This window comes from Macrobrachium rosenbergii, chromosome 6 (assembly GCF_040412425.1).
Source record: "Macrobrachium rosenbergii isolate ZJJX-2024 chromosome 6, ASM4041242v1, whole genome shotgun sequence".
NCBI lineage: Eukaryota > Metazoa > Arthropoda > Malacostraca > Decapoda > Palaemonidae > Macrobrachium > Macrobrachium rosenbergii.
Genome location: NC_089746.1, coordinates 65139437 through 65160402, shown reverse-complemented (window position 1 = coordinate 65160402; position 20966 = coordinate 65139437). Strand labels below are relative to the sequence as shown.

Below are 20966 nucleotides of genomic sequence, written 5' to 3'. Positions count from 1 at the left end.
GTTTAATGACTTACACAGTTTTATAATAGTTGCACTTCTCATTTTCCATGCAGAGAAATGATTGAAGAGAGAACACTGTATATGGTAGCCTACCAAGTAAATCGATTAACATGACTGAAATTGTTTAATTATTTAGAATTGACATTAAACAATAAATAAATAAATACATAAATAAATAAATGTGTACTTGAGTCGACTTTCTATATGGAGTTACTATCTGGGAGTTGACGATTTTAATTCCGGGAAGACCATGAGAAATGGTATTGAATGCACTAAACTGTACGACTTCTCCTTGTAAATATGCGTGAAGTTGCTCATATCTGAATTTGTATTCCTTGATATCGTATTAACTGCTCTCTGCAATACGATTAACCTGAACAATCAAAGATCATCTAAACCTCAGAATCTTCCATTAACAAATCAAATGCAAAATGTGCAACAAAAACAATTTCCAGAAAAATAGCTATAAAAGCTACGTATTACAGAAATCGTATACAAAGTAACCATATGTAATAAATATGGCAGATTAATGGAAGGCGAGAGTACGTCAAAAAAGCATTGAGAAGGGGAATAAAGAAAAAAAAAATGAAGCAAGATTTTGAAGAGACCTTGGAAGAAAAGAGGAAAGAAATGAAGACGCTGAGGTTCATTGAAAACTTCGGGGGAAATGAATACATCAGGGAACTGGAAACAAAGTGATAATGAAAGCCAGGCTGAATATGTCAGACTTGAAGGCTAACTTCCGGGGCTACTATAAATACAAGGACGAGGTTTGTGATATCTGCAGAGTGGAGGAGGACATCACCGAGCATTTATTCAGTTGTAAAACCTTACGACAAACAAAAGACCATGGCATTACTTTAGAGACCATGAAATCCCCTAACAAAGAACTGGGGAAAAAGTATAACACTAGCCCCGAAAATTAAGAATTTTGTTAACCTGTTGCAGAAAAGGGTGATGTTTAAAGATTAAAATAAACAGTCTGATGTACTAGTAAATAAAGTAAAGGTAAAGGCGTTTAAAATTGTAAAAAAAAGGAAATTTAGTTGAAATAATGTAATAAACAGAGTGAAAGTTAAAAAAGCACTGCACTTCACGCGAATGTTCTAGTGTGCCATCAACAGTGTTTGTGGCATGAGCGCTAGGAACCGGAGCCCCCGAACACCTAACTCTGTTTAGTAGAAACTTCCTGCATCTCCAACTCGTATCATCCTAACGAAGTTGACATTAGTAAGTTGATGAAATACAACCCAAAAGGGTATGAATGAGGATTCGTAAAGCTTTCTTAATTACGCAGGACTTGTTAAAAGAATACTGGACTATACGAGTAGGTTGAAATCGATCTAAATACATTTATAAGAAAAACGTTATAGCTGGGGAGCGCCAGGGTCGAAATTTCAAGTTCGTGCTGTAAATGGTTTCACTGCTGATTTTGAAAGTTCAGTCTAAAGTCCTTTAAAAAAAGAAGGCGTCGTGCTTACCCTATACAAAAAATGGGAAAAAGCACGTTAAAAGAAGAAGAAGAAGAAGAAGAATAAGATTCAAGAGGGCAACCTTCTGAAATCGGTGTAGGTCACTGAAAAATGGCCATACATTCTGGTCCGTATGTACCAAATCATTCTCCTGAAGCAACTCCCCATTTTGTAAGACATGTTCATATCTGTGCTTCTAATTGTCATAGGGACATGATTTTGGTGTTTGAATATATATATATATATATATATATATATATATATATATATATATATATATATATATATATATATATATATATATATATATATATATATGTATATATATATATATATATATATATATATATATATATATATATATATATATATATATATATATATATATATATATATATATATATATATATATATATATATATATATATATATATATCGATAAAATACCAACATAAGCACATGAAATATGAGCTTGTATCAGTCAGTCTACTCAGGCCAAACACAAACGAACGACGAACTTTCAGTAATTATGACTTAGCTCATTACACTTAGACCTATGTTGACTCTTCAAATAACGAGATTTTCTTATCATTCAAATTTTATTCCGTGTGCAGTTTCATAGCATGCATATTATTACTACGTCCGTAAACTGAAAAATAACCGTTAATATTGTTTACAGGTAGAACGTGCAGCTTTGGACCATGAAGCTAGGCCTATACTATCTAGACCGTGGTGCTATATATGTATACGACTGATCCGGTAGACATTTTATTTTACTGGCCTTCTTTTAAGCAAACATTCATTCTATTTCGTTCAAAATTATTTTTCTTTATTGTAACCTTTACTTATCGTTCTAATCATCGTTCCAGTGCCCAACAATGAAAATAATATGCGTGTCTAGGTTACCATGTCATCAGCATCCGTAACTGAATGGGATTTCAAACGTTTGTTCGATAAATGGTTCAGCTAAACAGTCCCAAGAGTGCCCAGTCATTGAGTTATTATAACAATTATATGCTCAAGAAAAATATTATATTAAGAAGCCATCATGCCATGGATTAACCGTAATTTCCCGCCTTCCTACGAGTACTGCAGCGTATGCACCATTCACCTCCACCGGCCCAAGACAGCCTCAGAGACAACAATATATCATGCTATTTAGAATACTAACATACTCATGTAATTTAAATGCAGGAAATTATTAAAATAACTTTTATTCGCACTCGCATGGCCAGGCGCTTTTTTTTTATTTACCTACAATAAAAAAAATACTTACAACCCATCGTTCGACTGCGTTTCACGTGATTCGATTGTTTGTTACAAGCTCGTCATTCGTGTGGTTCTTTTGTTATATTAACAATAGAAATCGTCATGTTTATCATCTAAATACGAAAGTGTGAGGATTCTTTGTAGACATAAGCACTCAGATGTCTTACGGAGCGTATATATTGCATCCTTAGTACAGTGTGCCAACGGTATCGGGTACACTGATTTCAGCTAATCGAGAACTAGGTTTGCGTACACCACATCTACCTAAAACCTACATTCGTGAGTGGACAGAGGGAAAGAAATAGACTATAATAAAAGAATATAAGCAATGAAACATCTGCTGTAACAATATCTAACTTATGGTAATTATTTATTAGATAAATACGCCTAAATGTCACTTTGCCGTAGAAAGTAGGATGGTTGATTTAATCATAAAACTTCAGTACCTGAGCCCATCTAACAAGAGATGGAAGGTCTTTTATTATCTATCTTGCCAGGTTGCATTCTCCAGTGAAACAGACATTTACCAGGATTATTGTAAAGAGAGTGCTTGTTTAGTCATTTTCTTTTTATTGGACTCTAAAGACATCTAAAGGCAATAGTTGCCGATCAAGGAGGGTTTCCAGGGGTTCCGAACAGCAAGTTGCATGTGTTGTTTCACCAGAATGTCAACGAAGGGAAAAGGACCGAGCATTAATGACATCTTCAGCCCCGTCTCTTCGCTTTGCCAGCATCGGATATGTGTACAGGAGAAAGTCTTCAATTTTTTTCTTCAGTCGTTCTGCCTCCTCCTCGAATTCGGCAACATATTGGTGAGAGCGTTGTTTGCTTTCCCTGCTTGAATCCCACCACTAGCTCAGCCAGGAAAGAAACAAAAACGGCCAAGATACCTGCAACAAGCGGCCATTAAAAGAAGCGTGAATAAGTTTACTCCAGTTCATTAAACCAAGATTAGTTACATTCTACAAACACCGTCTTCTACTGCTATTATAGTAGTTTCTACCCTCTGTACTATGTTGCCAATGTGAATCATTTCCCGCTTTTATAGACATCATTTCTTTAAGCTACATTCATCATTTTTCCATCGAAATGATTCAAATTATGACTTCAGAGCCTTTTGAAGACATCTTCCTAATCTCTGAATCGTTCTTAGATTGGGGGAGACCGCGTTGATGATAAAATCCTATCCATCATGAAGAAGATTCAGCTGACATTTCTTTACTGTGCGATTTCCTTGACCAATTAATGGCCTCTTTCTTAACCAGCTTTCGATGTGATTTTCATGAGTTGTCGCTGAACTAATTTCTGTGTTTTATTTCTGATCTCATTCTCAATTTCTGTTTGTAAATCTCCTGGAAGGTTAGAATTATTGCTTTTCAATCTTTTGTATTTCTTTGTAGTTTCTCATGCATCCACTGTAATTCATTCCGTGGTGCTTTCATTCACCAACACAGATAAATAAATTAATGCATATGCATAAACGCAGGTGCACACACATATATATACATACATATGCGCATACACACATATTTCTTTGCATATTCGCTTATGAACATATGGTATTGCTCGTAAGGTGAGAGAAAACCGAATCCAGTTGAAAATATGCAAAACTTCCTGATTGGTCGTTCAAGTGTAGAGTCAACTAATAAATATAAGGATGTGGCCCCTGCTTGCTTATCAGTAATTCCGCTTCACACATTCACTTGCATTTCTCTTTAGGTGTTCATATTTTGCCTTTTTAAAAGCTGGCTCCACACTGCAGTCACGAAAGTATTAGAAAATTTGAAATATTTTAAATACAACGTAATTCGTTCTTTTTTACGAAGTATTGAATATTCTTCGTTTATGTAATATATTGGTAATTATAACCTGATGAATATCATTCCATATGAGCTTTAAATAGGAGGATGAAAAATAAGAGGGCTGAATATAAAATGAAGATCATAACTGCAATAACTATTCAATAAATCGCTCCCTTAAAAGGGAAATTCACCAGCTGACGCCCCCACCCTCCTTAGTTACGCCACTGCTCCCAAGACTGCCTGTGCACTGGAAATGAATAAGCAAATCATTGTAGTGTAAAATAACAGACGAAGAAAAAATTAGTCCCAAAATACTCTTTAAGTTTCAAGAAGAGCATGGCGCCTACAGCCGTGCCTACAGAGTATGATGGCTGCAGTAACGTATCCTGGTGAGGTATATGCCAACAGTGCGTCCGATTTGTTAACGAAAGGTTGTCATAAATCTTCAGACTTTCGTGACACTAGTAATTGTTAAGTGTCTTCTGATGTATGCTTTTGTTAGCTGTTAGTGCAGAGGTAATTCATTTTTCTCTGGCGAAAGTTTCATGAAATAATTAAAGCTACAGTATACAGCAGGTCAAGTTACGAAGATATAGCACATAGCGCGTGATTTGGTTGAGACAGAGCAGAGACTTGCAAAACAGAGTTAAATTTCGCAAATTTTCCCAAGGTCATTTAATCAGTTCAATTTAACCTCGAGCAACCTCGCATCTTCTCGATCATGGGAGCTTGCCTGGTCATTCTTGGTCCAACATTTTTGCTCTGTTATCCTGAGGCTGACGCCAGCTGAGACCTAGGTTTGGTTATCCCCACCAGTGTTGGGTTGGATGTTTCTTTAAGAAAAATCTATAAACGTGAATATTTAATCTTTTTTCTGTTTGGGATCACTGCTTCCCTTCAGATTTTGAGAATGAGTGCAAAATTGTTGTCTATATCGTTTTGTACCGTGTAGGCCTACTGGAATAATATTAATTTTTCTGTTTAGAGTTTTCTGGAAAAGAAGAGCTGAATATATATCGCAATAACATAATGGTTAAACCGATCATAAAATGTAACTAGTATAATGGATCATTTTCTATAATGCCTATTTATTATGATCAGATATTACTTGTTCATGTGGCTAGACACCTGATTTGGCAGTGAAAACTCAAACACTCGAAATTAGTACTAAACAGGCAATAGAAAAAAGAAGTAACCGAAATGAACGCCTCACTATAACCTACCTCCAGCATAGACCAGAAAGATTCCATAGAAGTCGCCGAGATCCAAAGGACGCAGTTCCGAATCAACCGTTGATCCCGGTGGTTTGAGGCACTCGGTCGCATTGCGGAGCTCTCGTCTGTAAATGTAGTCCAGGATTCCCGCTTCGCGAAGGCTCACAATTCTGCGTGAATCATTTAGAAAATTGGGTAAGGTCTACGTTTTTCTAAGATGAATGTTTACAAGTTTATCCTCATTCAATCAAGAGCCGCTTTCCTTTGCCAAATAAGTCAGTGGTTTCGGAGAGATGCAAGACAGAAAATGGGAAGGTTCTCTTCGTGAAATGAGCTCCGTTTTCTTTTTTCACCTGACTAGCCTAAAATATAACAGACTACTGGTTTGCTGGATATGATAAAAAACGAGTGCTCTTTATCACACTCGACCTCGAGTCAATTTTCTTATACAGTTAGAAAACATTCGCTTTAAAGAATAAAGTCTCACAACAAATGTTCCCACTTCATGGCTTAAATCTAAATATACTGTAAGTGTTATACAAACGAGGGGGTATAAAATATACCCCAAAAATTTACTCGAAGTAAAATTTTATTTCCAGTAGTGCATGGTCAAGTTTTATTATTATTATTATTATTATTATTATTATTATTATTATTATTATTATTATTATTATTATTATTATTTGGTCTATCACAGTCATCCGTTTGGACTGGGTGGGTTTTATAGTGTGGGGTTCCGGGTTGCATCCTGCCTCCTTAGGAGTCCGTCATTATCTCAGATGATGATATGATGACGATCTTAAGTTCAAGCAGAAACGAACACGGAAAGTTCAGCCGGGTTCCTGAGGGTATTCTAGGCAATATACCAGACTGAAATATTTACTGTATAAGTCGTTTACGACAACGCTGACTGGTAATCTAGCTACAGAACTGGGATGTTGATAAGGAATGATTCTTAAAAGAAATAAAAAAGATTTTACAGGAACCTCCCTCTTGGCGTACATGGGATCTGCTCTTGACGCACCAGCAGAGTACCTTTACTTGCCTTCGGCGCTGAACACCACAATTCTCACTCTTAGTTTGCTAGACCAAAGGTAAAACTTATAAACTAACATTTTTCAGTAGATTAGCAGTTAATAACACAGCCCCCATAACGTTGCTAGTAGTCGAAATCTACAACCTGTTTCAAACAAAACCAGAACACGACTTACACAGGGTTCAGTCTGTCCGTCCACGGCGATCCCTTTGGCAAGAAGAGGCAAAGAATCGACGTCTTGAAATACCTCTCGGCCATGGCATAGCTCAGGCACCGACCATGCTGCAGAGGGAAGCATTATCAGAGATCTGATCTATTTTGAATCTTACACGTGTCACCCAGGATATGCAATGCCATATTTTATTCTGGAATTCCTAAGAAATAAAATCTGATCACCAGTCATGAATCAGATCTATAATTCTAAGATCTGCTGAATGTCTGCGCTTGATTTCACACATCCACCTGAGGTTTGCAACAACATAGACTGTATGAGAAAGTGGTGCCTAATCGTTCGACATCAAAAATGTTCTCTTTTTCATAAGCTTTGTTTAAGCATGGCCGTTTTAAGCAATGATTACAGTACGTATAGATGGGGAACCATACAAAAAACCAATAGTCCATTGAGTATTGAAGCTCTCCTTGTTCGCGAGAAAACGAATGAAGGCTACTGATTCTAAAGGCTTTCCAGAAATAGATTTACGCAGGAGAAGTTGTATAATCAAAATGAAACTGGCTGTTTGGCAGTACACGATAATTACTAATTAAATTAACACATGAATAGGTACTAAAAAAGATTCTAATCAACTGACAAATAAATGAGAAGTAGTAAACCAACGAAACGATAACGAAATCTTTTGCAACATCGCCGAGATTACCAGTGAAAATATGTAGTGGAATGTTTGTTCTACAACTGACAGGGGAGACGTGACGACCATCTTTCCTTCATTCATGCCCTTCATTGACCTCTGCAGCCAGTTCAGTCCTTTGGGAGGCTCAGGGTACACGAACTGCTTGGCGAGGCGACCCATAGTGCTGTTGCTCGGCGAATTCTGAAAAGGAGGTCCTGTCAAAATGGTGTGAATGCGCATGCGCGTCTGAAAAAAAAGTGCTGAGTTTGCTTATCCGGAATCTCGAGGAGAAGGAAGCCAAATATGCTTTTTTGAAGAGGGGGATTATTGGGAATAAAAGGAAAAATAAAGCAGGCAATTAAGTTGTAAACCTGAAGAAAGTGACCATTACAGAGATTAGAAAGGAAGAAAGGAAGAAAGGAGAAAGTGAAGAAAACAAGGAAAAAAAAAGAGCTTCATGTCAGAAACAGATCATTGAAACAGGGGATTCTTCCTAAGCACTTTTTTTTTTAAACACTTGTCATTATTTCTCATCCACTTTCAGACTTTTTCTGTTTGTGGTATTCAATGAATACTCCTCTAAGCCTAATTTGAACACGTCTGCGTTCACAGCTAAAGATTTGCTTTACAGCTCATTCATATAATCATGTCATCAGGAAAGTCTCAGAAAAAAAAAAAAATTTAATCAGACTGTCCTTTCCTACAATCCACATTCAGCAGCTAAAAATGTATTTTATAAAAATATTTTCTCTCCCTCAGTGGAGAGCATATTTCCCAGTACGTAATTCTTCTATCACTTCAATAAGACCTATTCAAGTCTTTCAAATTTTCATACGCACCATTTGTCATAGCATATATGAAATTCGCGTGGTTAATACATATATTTTCAACTACAATGCCATTGCACAGAAAAAGCTTAATCTAGATCTTCCTTCCCCATTAAAATTGTTAATTTGTTTTTGTAAATCATTATTATTATTATTATTATTATTATTATTATTATTATTATTATTATTATTATTATTATTATTATTATTATATTAAAACAGTTTAAGCAGACCACTGAGCTGACTATCAGCTCTCACAGGGCTGGCCCGAAGGATTTGGATGAGACGACAGGTCTAGGCTAGAAGCCTGTAGCACTGGGACCAAACAGGTCATTCGATATTGTGATGAATGAATGAAAATGAAATAAAAAACTGCACAGTGGCACACGTTCTCATACTGGAACACACTCAGACAATAAATACATACATGCTCAAGTTTCCATATATATACTCACTAAGAAGGTATGTTAAAATTTAAAATAAAATTTAATCGAATTTTAAAATTCAGCCGTTTTAAAATTCATTAGACCCCTAAGGGTCCTCGTATTCCTATGATTTGCTTTTTATATTTTATCAATTAAAAGTGACCACCTTGTCAAAAATGTTCACGCCCTAACACAAAACAGAAAGTTTCCTTCAACTTCCAAGCGATTGAAAGAACGTCCCTTTTTCCCCAAATATAAAAGAGAAAACTGAAGCTCGCGTACACCAGCGGCGTTCGTTCTCTCACAAAAACATTAAACGCCATATCACATCAAAACATGCACTGATCACCGCACTCACCAAAGCCGTTGCATGCAGCTTGGCGTCCACGGGCGTCCAGACGGGAAGACCTGAGCGGACCAACTCCTCGATGTTGTTGAACGGGAGATAGATTTTGGGCAAGATGAGCATCGCCTTCAGGTTGGAACGGTAGACTGTAGACAATATCAAGGACGCCAGCAGCCAAAGGCCGCTGAAGATCCTCACAGCTTCGCCGCTTGATATTTTTGGTAATGCTGGAAGAGAGACATTTAGTATGAGAATCTACTGCTTTCAATGGGGTATCGATGAAGGGCAATGAGAGGAAAAAACGTGAAGTTAACTTCTTATAAGTATTCGTTGAGAGTTGCAATATGATACTGTATTGCACTTAGAAGGCGAGGAAAAATTCTGTAGCAACAATAGATGAGAATTTACTTTCTCTTATATATGTTCATTTTCATTCATATGAACAAACTGCATATTTTCGTTTTGTTCAGAAACCACTGGAACAAGCAAGATAACAGGAATAAGATACAGAAAAAGAAGTGTGTTGTAATCATTGACTGGCATTTGGGAAACGCGGCTGATGTTCATTCAGCAACTATTCGACACAAAAAAAAATTCCCCAAGTTTTTAAAGTGCATTCTGGTTGCTGCTGTTTTTGTTCATTGACTTAATCCTTATTTAAATGGAAAATATTCCTAACACCAAAAATACATTTTTTTAAATAGATCAGCAGAAATCAACCCAAACCAGAATTTTTGGAAATATGTGAAACATCAGCTTTTGGAAATATGTGAAACATCATCTTTTCTGCTAAGTCAACTGGCATTTCTTTATAGAACTGAATATCAAATTTTTTTAATGTGATGCCCAGATAATAATGAACTCACTTTGACCGAGGAGAGACGAGATTGTCCAGTTGACAGCATCGTAGAGAATAGTAGAGAAATTCTCCTTCCCGACGCTTCTTTTCTGGCCACGATCAGAAGAGTCAGACCTGATGATGTCAAGCAAATTGTTTTTAGGTAACCCAGTCTTTCAACGCGGGCGCTTACCTCGAGTGCGCCGCCCGCCCTTTCTGGATGGGCGTTGTCACAGGGCTGGCAATTCTCAGCCTTGAAGGGTCTAACGACTATGCTACTCGAAAAGTTGATGGCATTATAATTAAATTTTTTAATTCAAGCATCTTTTTTCTGTATATATACTCATATATATATATATATATATATATATATATATATATTGGCATTGAGTACCCTCTTGACTACTCGTTTGTAAATTTATATAACTTTAATGTAGAAACATTGTCTTAAACTTGCAAGAGACAACATGACATACAGACGAGTTGCAAACAAAATTACTTGCAAATGAAAATCAGCGAGAAAGTAATGTTAATCTCTCTCTCAAATCAAGGCAGCGAAGAAAACCGTCTTATAGACACGAACTCTTACCCTTCATAGTAAATCGTCCTCTCGCTGACCAGCCTGATGAAGATCGAAGTCAGAAGAACCACGGTCGCCGAGAGAAGAACGGCCACCCACGACTGCGGAAAGCACAGGTCAGTTGTGGAGAGTAATGGTCCTGTTTCTATCTTTATTTTTGGGGATTTTTTTTTTTTGCTTTTTTGCTTTTAAAGAAATAAAGTTCAGCTCTCGTTTAATATGCAAGATAAAACACACTTGTTTTCAAAAACGTTGTCAGTCAGATGAAAACAGCCTTGAAATTAGTTTAGGTCACGTTCTCTTGTATATACGTACGTACATTTACCTACAACCTTACACACACACACACAGATATATTTATGTGTATGTGTATATATACATATATATATATATATATATATATATATATATATATATATATATATATATATATATATATATATATATATATATATATATATATATATATATGACTGCTTCCTCTTTTGTCAACATCCTTAATATGAATGAATCTAGAATAATTCCCTTAATCAACGAACAAAGCCGTACCTATCTCCTGTTTTGGTCACTACTACATTGAGCCTGAGGGCAGTTATTCCTCGTGTAAAGTAGCCTTGTAACATCTGACCAGGAGCTTCTTCAATATCAATACGAATTACACTGTTCAGTAATATCATCTTTCCAGCTACTTCACTTATAAGCCTCGCATATGCTTCCAAAATTTATATGAATTTACGTAATGCCTACATTATAGGCACTGACTCAGGTAGTATTGTTTCTATGACATGTTTTTGTGAACAGAAAAATGTTTACTTTGAAATTATGATCAATGAAAATGTTGTCTAACTTTTCATTCGTAGCCGAGACCAAAAATGCATTGTTCAAGGTAAATATTTTGCTTTAGTGCTTAACATTACCTCAGAGTTAAGAGTTTCAAAATACAGAAAATCAAACACATCGTCTCCTCTGATGAGCAAATTGTGATACATCCTTGTCAGCTGATCAAAACACTATACAGATACGGCATTTCTGAAAACTCACTGTTAACCCGTTAAAAAAAAAAAAAAAAAAAAAAAAAAAAAAAAAAAAACTCTAGATCTTGGCCTGAGTGAAAAAAAAAAAAAAAAAAGAGCTTTTGAAAGGATCCATACAAAATTCTTTAGGCCTTGGTTTCTGCTCTTCGACGTGAAAGGGGTAAGTATCAGCACTGAGCCAGCTCATTAGGAATGTGATATTTTTTACATATCGTTATTAAATCTGCCCAGTCACATGCAATGCTATTTTTCAATAGCCTTGATGCTGATCGCTTTATAAATCTAATCTTAGTTGTGGGACTATCCTACGATGTTAACTTATGAGTCAGAATGACTTTTTGGTCTCCAAAAACGAAAGGGAATTCAGAATGCTCGCATTCCTTTACCTTCAGCGTGAAGGGCTTCACAAAGCCTGCGATGTCCGACTGAATCCCGGGCCTTTTGTACACGGCTGACCATTCATCTATGTACAGGAACTCGCTCATGTCGAGGGCCTCGGCTCTGTCTGCGCTGACGCCGAGGGCTAGTCCAGTGAAGTCTATTTTCTGAAAAAATAAACACTGAATTGTAGAAACTTGACTTACGTAAAATAGAAGACTTATGATCATTTAATGAGGAATAGAACAGCATAGAATAGAATATAGAACTGAGGTCATTCAGCGCTGCAACAGAAATGACAGTACAAGGTTTGAAAGGTGTAACAGAAGAAATACCACGTAGTTGCACGATGAACCAATTGTTTGGAGAGGTTGGAAAGTAAGGTGGAAGACAGAGAATATGAACGGAGGTACAGTCAAATGAACGAAAGGGGTTGCAGCTTCGCCTTATATTTTTAATAGGAAACTTATATGAATATCTAACAGTTTAGGGTATCGGTTTTATAATTACAGAAGCGTGAAATTAAGTAAGGGGATTCAACGTGAACTTTAACATCTTTTGAAGTTGAATGCCCTTTGAAGGAAATAACATGAATAGGCTTGAGGACATCTACGTTGATACGATACTTAATCTCCGTATTTTCCTTAAAGACAAGCCGAACTTCCATTCTGGAAATGTAACTAAATCCTATAGCTATCTCGAATTGATTTAACAGTCACTGCCGATAAGAGCCGATTTATGCTAGAAAATTTTGCTAGCTTATCTAACATGCCTCGACGAGATGATATCACGAATGTTGCTTGTCCAAAAAATAGCAATATAATTAAGCGCAATTCCAGACTCAAATCCAAACTACTAAGCCAAAAGAGAAAGAAGAAGCATGGATACATGCTCTGTGATACCAGCAACTAGACGAGTCATAGCTTTGTCAAGATAGATGAACCAAAGAACAGAATTTTTCTTCCAAATCCTGAGCTGTTCTTAGTGGGTAACGATACAGACCTTGTCATCGGTTGAGCAAACATGAAGTTGCTTTTGCATCTTATAATTACCGAGAAATAAGGATGGTTGGGTGAGAATTCACGACAAGTATTTATTATTTCAACACGAATGCTATAGTTATTCAAAACTAAACTTAACGAGAGCAGTTTTAAAAGCTTTTTGTGATTAGATACGACATGAAAATGATCACATTACGTATCAGTTACAGTGTTCGGTGATCCTTGTATTTGTTTATCCTCGGTAACTCTTATTATACTCACAGTTTCCTCGAATAAAAAAAAAAAAGGGTGTTGCAGCTTCGAAACTATACGGAGACTATACTCTACTTTATCTGTTTGCAGATTCATGGTATAAAGAGTGAGGTCTGTTGTCTGTCACTTGTTCAATTTCTCCTCCTCCAGACTCACAGTTCTTGACCTCTCATCTCTCTAAATCTTGTTTAATATGCATCAGAAGGTTTTGTACGTCTTTGCGCACCATTTGTCATTTATTCCTACATACCGCCAGGACAATTCATGATTGACTGACTGAGTTATCAAAGATACACTCAGAAAACCCATAAGAACTAATTATATTCCCTTTGAAAAACCTTCAGCTTTCAAATACTGGACTTTACTGAGAGGACTTTTAACTAGGCGGTAGGAGGCAGTGGATTAGGAATGCTTTTAGTTAATTCGTGAGTCAATTTTAACCCTCGAATTGAAATCCATGATGTTCTTCTGTCTCGGCTGTCTTTTCGTAAAAATGGTCCTTCCACTATTTTATCTGTTAATAATAGATTTTCGAAAACTTATATTCTAATATATGACTCTGTGATGAACACATAATCACCTCTTACCTTGTTTATGACCATCCCCATGAGTCCTGTCCACGTTCCGTTCGGCAATTTTATTCCAGCGTTGATCTCTCGAGGGGCCACCAGGTTATAACTGTTTAAAGCAGTAAGATTTACATTTCAAAACGCAGAAGATATATAGAAACACAAACACATACATATATATGTACACTGACGTACCAGAGCGACTCTTTTGCATCTTCAATATTTTAGTTGTGGAAGTGGAGTTCGGGGCAAGATCCACTTTTGAAACAGAGAAGTTGCTTTTCTTCACTGCGGAAGAAACGAGAGGCATTCAGCGCCATCTCTGTTGCGTCTTTTCATACTGGTTGCTGGCCACTGCGAGGTACAAATGCAAACCTTCCAACGAATCTTAAGGTACTTCTGTTTTTTGATGGTATGAATTGTTTTTACTTTTATGCATACTTTGTACCCTCTTTTTTTTTTAATAATTAAGGGTAATGCCAATTAACATACATTTACTAAGAAAAAATATTTGTACGCGTGAATTATTCCTTCTACCTTATCCAACTGAAAGTTTTTGCTTGAAATAAAAGCATGAAAAATTCCTGTATGGTTATTTTGACTGTATGATATTTTGCACACGAGAAAATTCGGCATACGGTCATTATGTACAATTATTTTGAATTTTCTTCATTTTATCTAAAAACGTACCAAAAAATTCTCCACCGATTTCACTGAACTGTTTCGCAAAATAAGGCAGCATTTGATCATCTCTAATCACAGATATGTATTATTTCAAAAAACGTATCTATATTTCTAAAGAAGATATTTTTCCGTGTATTTTGTCTGATAAAATAAATACTGATAACGAATAGCACTGCTTTTTTATTGATTCATAACGAAATTTATTACTCCCTTAAAGACCTAAAAATGTTTACAGGAAAAATATTTACATATAAAAGTGTATTGGGGTTCAATTTGCGCATGCGTATGGTTACTGTACGCTAAATTTTTCTGTACATAAGCAAAGAAAAAAGCATAAGATAAAAAGTAACATACATATGATTCTTGGTGCTGTAGGCGTTTCTTCATCTCACACAGTTCAGTCCCGGAAAACCACCATTTCATTAGCATATCCAAGAGTTAAAAAAAAAAGGGGGGGGGGAAGACTTGAAATTTAATTTTTTAATAATATTCATGAATAATCCTCATGCAGAATCTAGGAGTCAATCGAGTTTTTTTTCTAGAAAATCAAATCTTAAATCTCGATAATCCGTCATATCTATTTTCTGAAGTGTAGATTTTGCTATTCATTTGAATTTTGTCCTGGTTCATTGAAACTTATCCAGTACTTTTATGTGAATGGTTTTAAGCTTTTTAACAAGATTGTTCATTATTTTACTTCATTTTGGCAACATCCAGTGACTGGAACCATTCTTTCAAACAAACCACCTCACATACACACTCTCTCTCTCACACACAAACACACACACACATCTGAGCTGCACATACTCTGTCAAATTCAAATTCAGTCCATCCCAACTCAATGCACCAGACATCATTAAATTTCCTTTGGGTGTTAGTTATTCCCAAATGGTATTTGTTCCCATTCGGGGATTCGAGCTTCCCTGGTGACGAATCGCTTATCACTTACAAACCCCCCTTGGGGTTAAGTTATTCCCAGGTTTGGCGAATTTGATGTTAACCGAAATCTGTAGCTTAATGCAAGTGAATATATATATCTATATATATGTATATATATATATATATAATTATATGCATATATATATATATATATATATATATATATATATATATATATATATATATATATATATATATATATATATATATATATATATATATATATATATATATATATATATATATATTCTATTATTCATAAGCATCATGCTGCAAATGTTGTTTAATATAAAATTCACTACATGCATACTTTCATACATTCATATGTACATACATACCTACATACATACACACATACAAGACATTTAGACAGAACATTAAACAATAGCAAAACATCTGGTTAATCAGAACCTTATTATCTACACCTGTCGCAAATATTCTGAAACCAGAGAATCGCGACATGAAGAATTTGACAACAGAAAAGTCCGAGATAGATGAAGGACAGAGAATTGCATAACTCACCAGAATCCCAGACGCTCTACGAAGATGTCCAGGACTTCCAGCATCGTTCCAGTTACTTTCAGCTTCGCTGGATCGCGAGTCTCGGCCACTATGTACGGCAGCCACTTCAAAGGCAAAATCAAAACGAACAAGTAAAAAATTGGGCCGAAGTTTCTTCGGCGCAATCGAGTTTGCTGTACAACTTTCATGTCTTGTTACTAGTCTCTATCTCTATCTTGGCTTACATTTAAAAAAAAAATTATTTTATCATTGTAATTTTTTTTACTCTATTCAAATTTTGCCTGTTATATCTGTAAATTCAATCTGATCTAAAGTTTGTTTACTGAGCAAGACATGGTGTTGCAAAGAGAGAGAGAGAGAGAGAGAGAGAGAGAGAGAGAGAGAGAGAGAGAGAGAGAGAGAGAGAGAGAGAGAGAGAGAGAGAGCTTCTCTTGTAAAGCAGTAATTGTAAAAGGATATCTTGCCCGGAGCAATACGGGGCCAAGAAGTAAAACAAAGTGAGCAGAACCGACAGCATCGTGTGAATCTACAGTGTTTGCCTACAGATAATTTCACTGATTGTTGCTCTGCATATTCTACAAGAGAAGTGCATTTTAACACATCACTCGGGCAGATGCATGATGATGATGAATCCATTTTGCTACAATTCTGAATTAAATCAATCTTCTTGAAACCTCATCTTTAATAAGCACATTATGACAACCAGAGCTAAACTTCGCCAAGACAGCTTGTATATTATGATTGCTGGTATAACTGCGAGCAATGGAATTTATGATTAGCAGAGAGAGAGAGAGAAAAAAGATAAATTCGTGTTGCTTATTAACCAGACTAAGGCAATCGAAGCCAGAAGACCTGAGGATGACTCTGGCTTCCCTGAAATGTGGCTTCAAACACTAACCGTCATGACTCCTAAATTGAGGCATCTGGAAGTATTCGCCGGAGCTGATGATATCATTTTGATGGGCGCCGGTCGACTGCCGGTGGAGCTAGGCCGTTGGAATCAAACAGTCTGTTGGTAGATAAGAAAAGATCTTTGAGTTTTTATTACTTCATGTTGAAGTGGATAAATGAACAAATTTAAAAAAAACTATAAGGGGTATAAAAGGACGGTGTTAACCACTACATACCAAAAATGCTCCTCATTTTATGCTTGTATTGTGATTTTATTTGAATTGCTGCTGTTTCACTAATTAAGTCAACTGTGGAGTTAGTAGCAGACTTCAGTAACTTAATAGCTATCACATATATAACTGTCAGCATTATTCTTTGCTTCTCTTTAAATAAAACTGCCTATACTCAGCCAGTATCAGGACGTACACGGAGACCTGGTTGGGTGATGCACCTACTTCCGAAGACTTACCCTGAAGAATCACCGCCACCGGCTGAGTCGGCTCAAGACCACAGCCAGGCAACTGCACCAAAGAAAAGGCATCATTCTCTCGTCCAATCAGAGTAGAGCTCCGCCCACTGCTTTGTAGCACGTAATCGTCGTGGCATTTACACTTTCAGACACGTTTAGAGATATACAGTATATATGTATGTGTATATATATATGGTGTGTGTATGCATATACATGTACACACACACACATACACACGTATATTTATGTGTCAACGCTTGGATTTTCCTATGGCAGGGCTAGCTCCAAAAGAACAATGGCAATATTCAGTGCGTCATTCATAGCTAGCTTCCTGTGAAGAAAACTACACATAGGCCAATTCTTGCACTTGCACAGAAGGCCCTTCAGCTGCATATCGAATGCCCAAGCAAGCAATGTATCATTCACTTCCATTTTCATACAATCTGTTGCTTCCTGGTGCTTCAGGCTCTTCTCTCTCCAATATGCACGCTTTTCATGACTCAGTGATTTCTTGTCTCCGCACAACCAAACAATCTGGAAAAACAAGCACATCCATATTTTCACTTGAACTAATACTTTGATCGTTATTTGAGCTTCCCCACTTCATAGGCTTTCAATTTCTTGCTCGAAGCACGCAAAGCAAACAATTCACACATTGCTTTCTTGAAAGAACGCTGGCTCACCAGTCGCTATATTTATTCAAACATTATTAGCGCCTGATGATACTCCTCTTCTGCGGAAAGTTTCTACGTACCCCCTTCTACCTTCCTTCTTTGACTTATGCTTCATTACCCCTCCCCCTTTTTCTTAGTCCCAGAAATCTGAACCTAGATAAGTAGATTCTCTAACCTCTCACATATCTGCAGCTAGAGAGATACTGTATTGTATAGTCATGCGGGCATTATCTCACCATTGTTTGAAAACCAGTCGCTCCCCCATCCACAGAATTTGACAGCTGCTTCCCTTTCATCACAAAAACTTTCTCTCAAGACATAGCTTTTACCCAATAAATCCTCAACACCTTCGTCCACTTCCGAGCTATACAAGTTCTGTCATAAGTTGTATTTAGACCCATTTAAACCAAATACAGCTTTGGTCTTTGCTTCCAGATCTCTCACGCAACTGCTACGTTGTTCAAGCACCCACCCTCTTCCCTCGAAGTCCATCATACTGCTTTCTCCTTATTAGTCCTTTTTGCGTGATCTAACTTTCTCGATCAAAATCCTATCGCACATCTTGCCAGCATGCTATGTTATGCCACCATTAATTCTTAGTCGTCTATCACCTTTATTCTGCTGTCAGGGAACAATTATTCCTCGCAACGGTTTTTTTTGGAACCAAGCATTAGGCCTACACACCGAGCAGCCAGTCGATCAAACATTCTCTCCTGTTCAACAGCATTTCACTTCAGATTTCATCAACTCCTTATCCATTCCTTACATCAACTATAACCACTTCTACAAGCATTCTGAAATTTAAATTTATTCCTTCCACTCTTGTATTCTGCAGAACCATTTGTCTGGTCTTTCTGAGCTCTCGAGCCACATTAATATTTCATTCAGCCTAATGTCCCAGAACTATCGATGTCAATGACCCCGGTAATTTTGATTGCAAGTAACCCTTACTTAATGAATTCCACTGAATATGCACCTGTGCTCAAAATTTACTGGAATCGAGATTGAATAGTAATACCTGGAGCAAAAGTCATAGTAAATGAAAAATAAGTAAACGTGACTTTTCATTATTCCTTATGATTATGTCTTAGAAACTGGAGTCATATTGATTGGCTTTAGACGCAATATATCATTCTAGTAAATGATGATAATGATTATGTCTTAGAAACTGGGTGTCATATTGACTGGTTTTTGACGCAATATATAATTCTAGTAAATGATGATAATGTAAATGTAAAATAAACATGAATGTAGCGTAAAATCTAATACCGCAGAGTATGTCAGAGTTTTGAAAGGATATAGGGAAATCACTTTTCATGTATTTTGTAGTAGGCCCCATGTCATCAGTATGACTTGGAAGGGAATTGTAAAGTAAATTGTAAAGCGGTTGGATTTCACTGTTTAAGATGACGTATTTCTAATCATTCTGTTTTCTAGGCCGAACTCCTCCTCATTATCAGAAAGATATTTTCTATACGAGTCGTGTTTTATCTCAGTTTAACTGTGTGGAGACAGTCTTCTGCATGACTTGCTTTGATAATGGGTCAATTATTTTACGACAGGTGCAATGTTTCGTTTCTAAATGTACACAGCAGGAAGGCGTTTCAGAATATATTATGACAGCGTATAGGCCTAGATGGTTGTGCAAGTAAGCTCAACACTGCCTATTTATAAGTCAGTGGTTATATGAAATTTGAAAATCAAGTGATGTAAGGATAAGAAAAATGAAGGCACAGGAATACAATACTATAAACGGGATATAAGAAGCACTTACGAAGTAAATTTCAAGAACGAACTTGAAAAAATTCTGAAGCTCAACACTGGCTTGTATAATATTTAAATTTATAGTTGTACATCACACTGAATTCCTGATACGAAGCGGTTTTAAGAACCAAACTGGGAAGCGTTATCTTTTTTTTTTTTTATTGAGGACACAAGGAATCATAAAAAGTCAAAATCTAGTATTAATTAGAGGCAAACGCAGAAGACATTACAGGGATACGTATTCGAGAGGTACAATAAATAAGTATTGGTTAGAAAAAGACTTAATGAAAAAAATCATCGACAGCTGTCGCCGTCTGACCACGACAGAACCTCTGAGAATTTCCAAAACAACTCATATGAAAGACACTTAATTTTAACGAGAAATCAGACGAGAAGTAAAAGAGAGTGAAACAGCGAAGAGTACCGCCTATTTTTTCTCTCTCTCACTCGATCGTAGCCCATGAACAACGAACACCATAACGTATTGATGAAAGTCAGAAAGCAGCCACCGAATTCTTACGCGACTTTCTTCTTCCTTCTTTTCCAGTCCTCAACGATGTCACTTCTTCGATAAATCTCGCAGGAAGACTGACAGCGGAAATGTCACACTTGTTCTCAAGGGAATATTTAATCAGGGAATTGCCATTCAAGATGACGCTGCTAAAGTTTTCTATGAATTACTCAGAGCTTGGCGCTTATGAAAACGGCCCTCGTTGACGCGTAGCCTCAAAGAAAAACAAACTGCGCAGAGGGTAAACATGTGACAAAGGTAGGTTAGTCCTTGTGACCACGTACATAAGGCAAAAGGCGAGATAATGACGGAAAATGAGCTGGCGAATGCTTCTCCTATTCAACAATTTTTTTATCATTCTCGTTAGAGGCAATAAAAAAACAGCTCTCATTGGGAATCGATTTTTTGAGGTAGACTCAATTTATAAGAAACGATTTATATTTTTGTGTCAGGGGAGTGAAAAATTCTGGCTAAAATATAATCTTAAACTTTCTTGATTTATTCCTACGGCTTAAAACATGACTTTTTTTCACAGCTTTCATTAAATAAAAGGATTACCCAATAAAACATGCACCAAAGCATGATGAGTGTTCCCAAGATTTTATAAAATACAGCTGAAGT

At 36.5% G+C, this 20966-nt stretch overlaps 1 protein-coding gene across 3 annotated transcripts; it reads right to left on the bottom strand.

Moving 5' to 3' along the window:
* Window positions 1-3294: 3294 nt before the first annotated feature.
* On the bottom strand, window positions 3295-20581 carry LOC136839661 (glutamate receptor ionotropic, kainate glr-3-like). Of its 3 annotated transcripts, XM_067105984.1 has the most exons (13): window positions 20355-20581; window positions 17397-17930; window positions 16935-17045; window positions 16037-16140; window positions 13910-14000; window positions 12078-12236; window positions 10667-10758; window positions 10106-10212; window positions 9252-9466; window positions 7669-7842; window positions 6969-7075; window positions 5767-5927; window positions 3295-3631 (listed from the first exon to the last, which is right to left on the bottom strand). In XM_067105984.1, the coding sequence occupies exons 3-13, from the start codon at window positions 16989-16991 to the stop codon at window positions 3501-3503; spliced, it is 1398 nt and encodes a 465-aa protein (XP_066962085.1). In that variant the 5' UTR covers window positions 16992-17045; window positions 17397-17930; window positions 20355-20581; the 3' UTR covers window positions 3295-3500. The 3 variants fall into 3 exon arrangements, with proteins under 3 accessions (XP_066962085.1, XP_066962087.1, XP_066962086.1); XM_067105986.1 differs by lacking the exon at window positions 17397-17930 and having other exon boundaries at window positions 20355-20515; XM_067105985.1 differs by lacking the exon at window positions 20355-20581 and having other exon boundaries at window positions 17354-17433.
* Window positions 20582-20966: the final 385 nt, after the last annotated feature.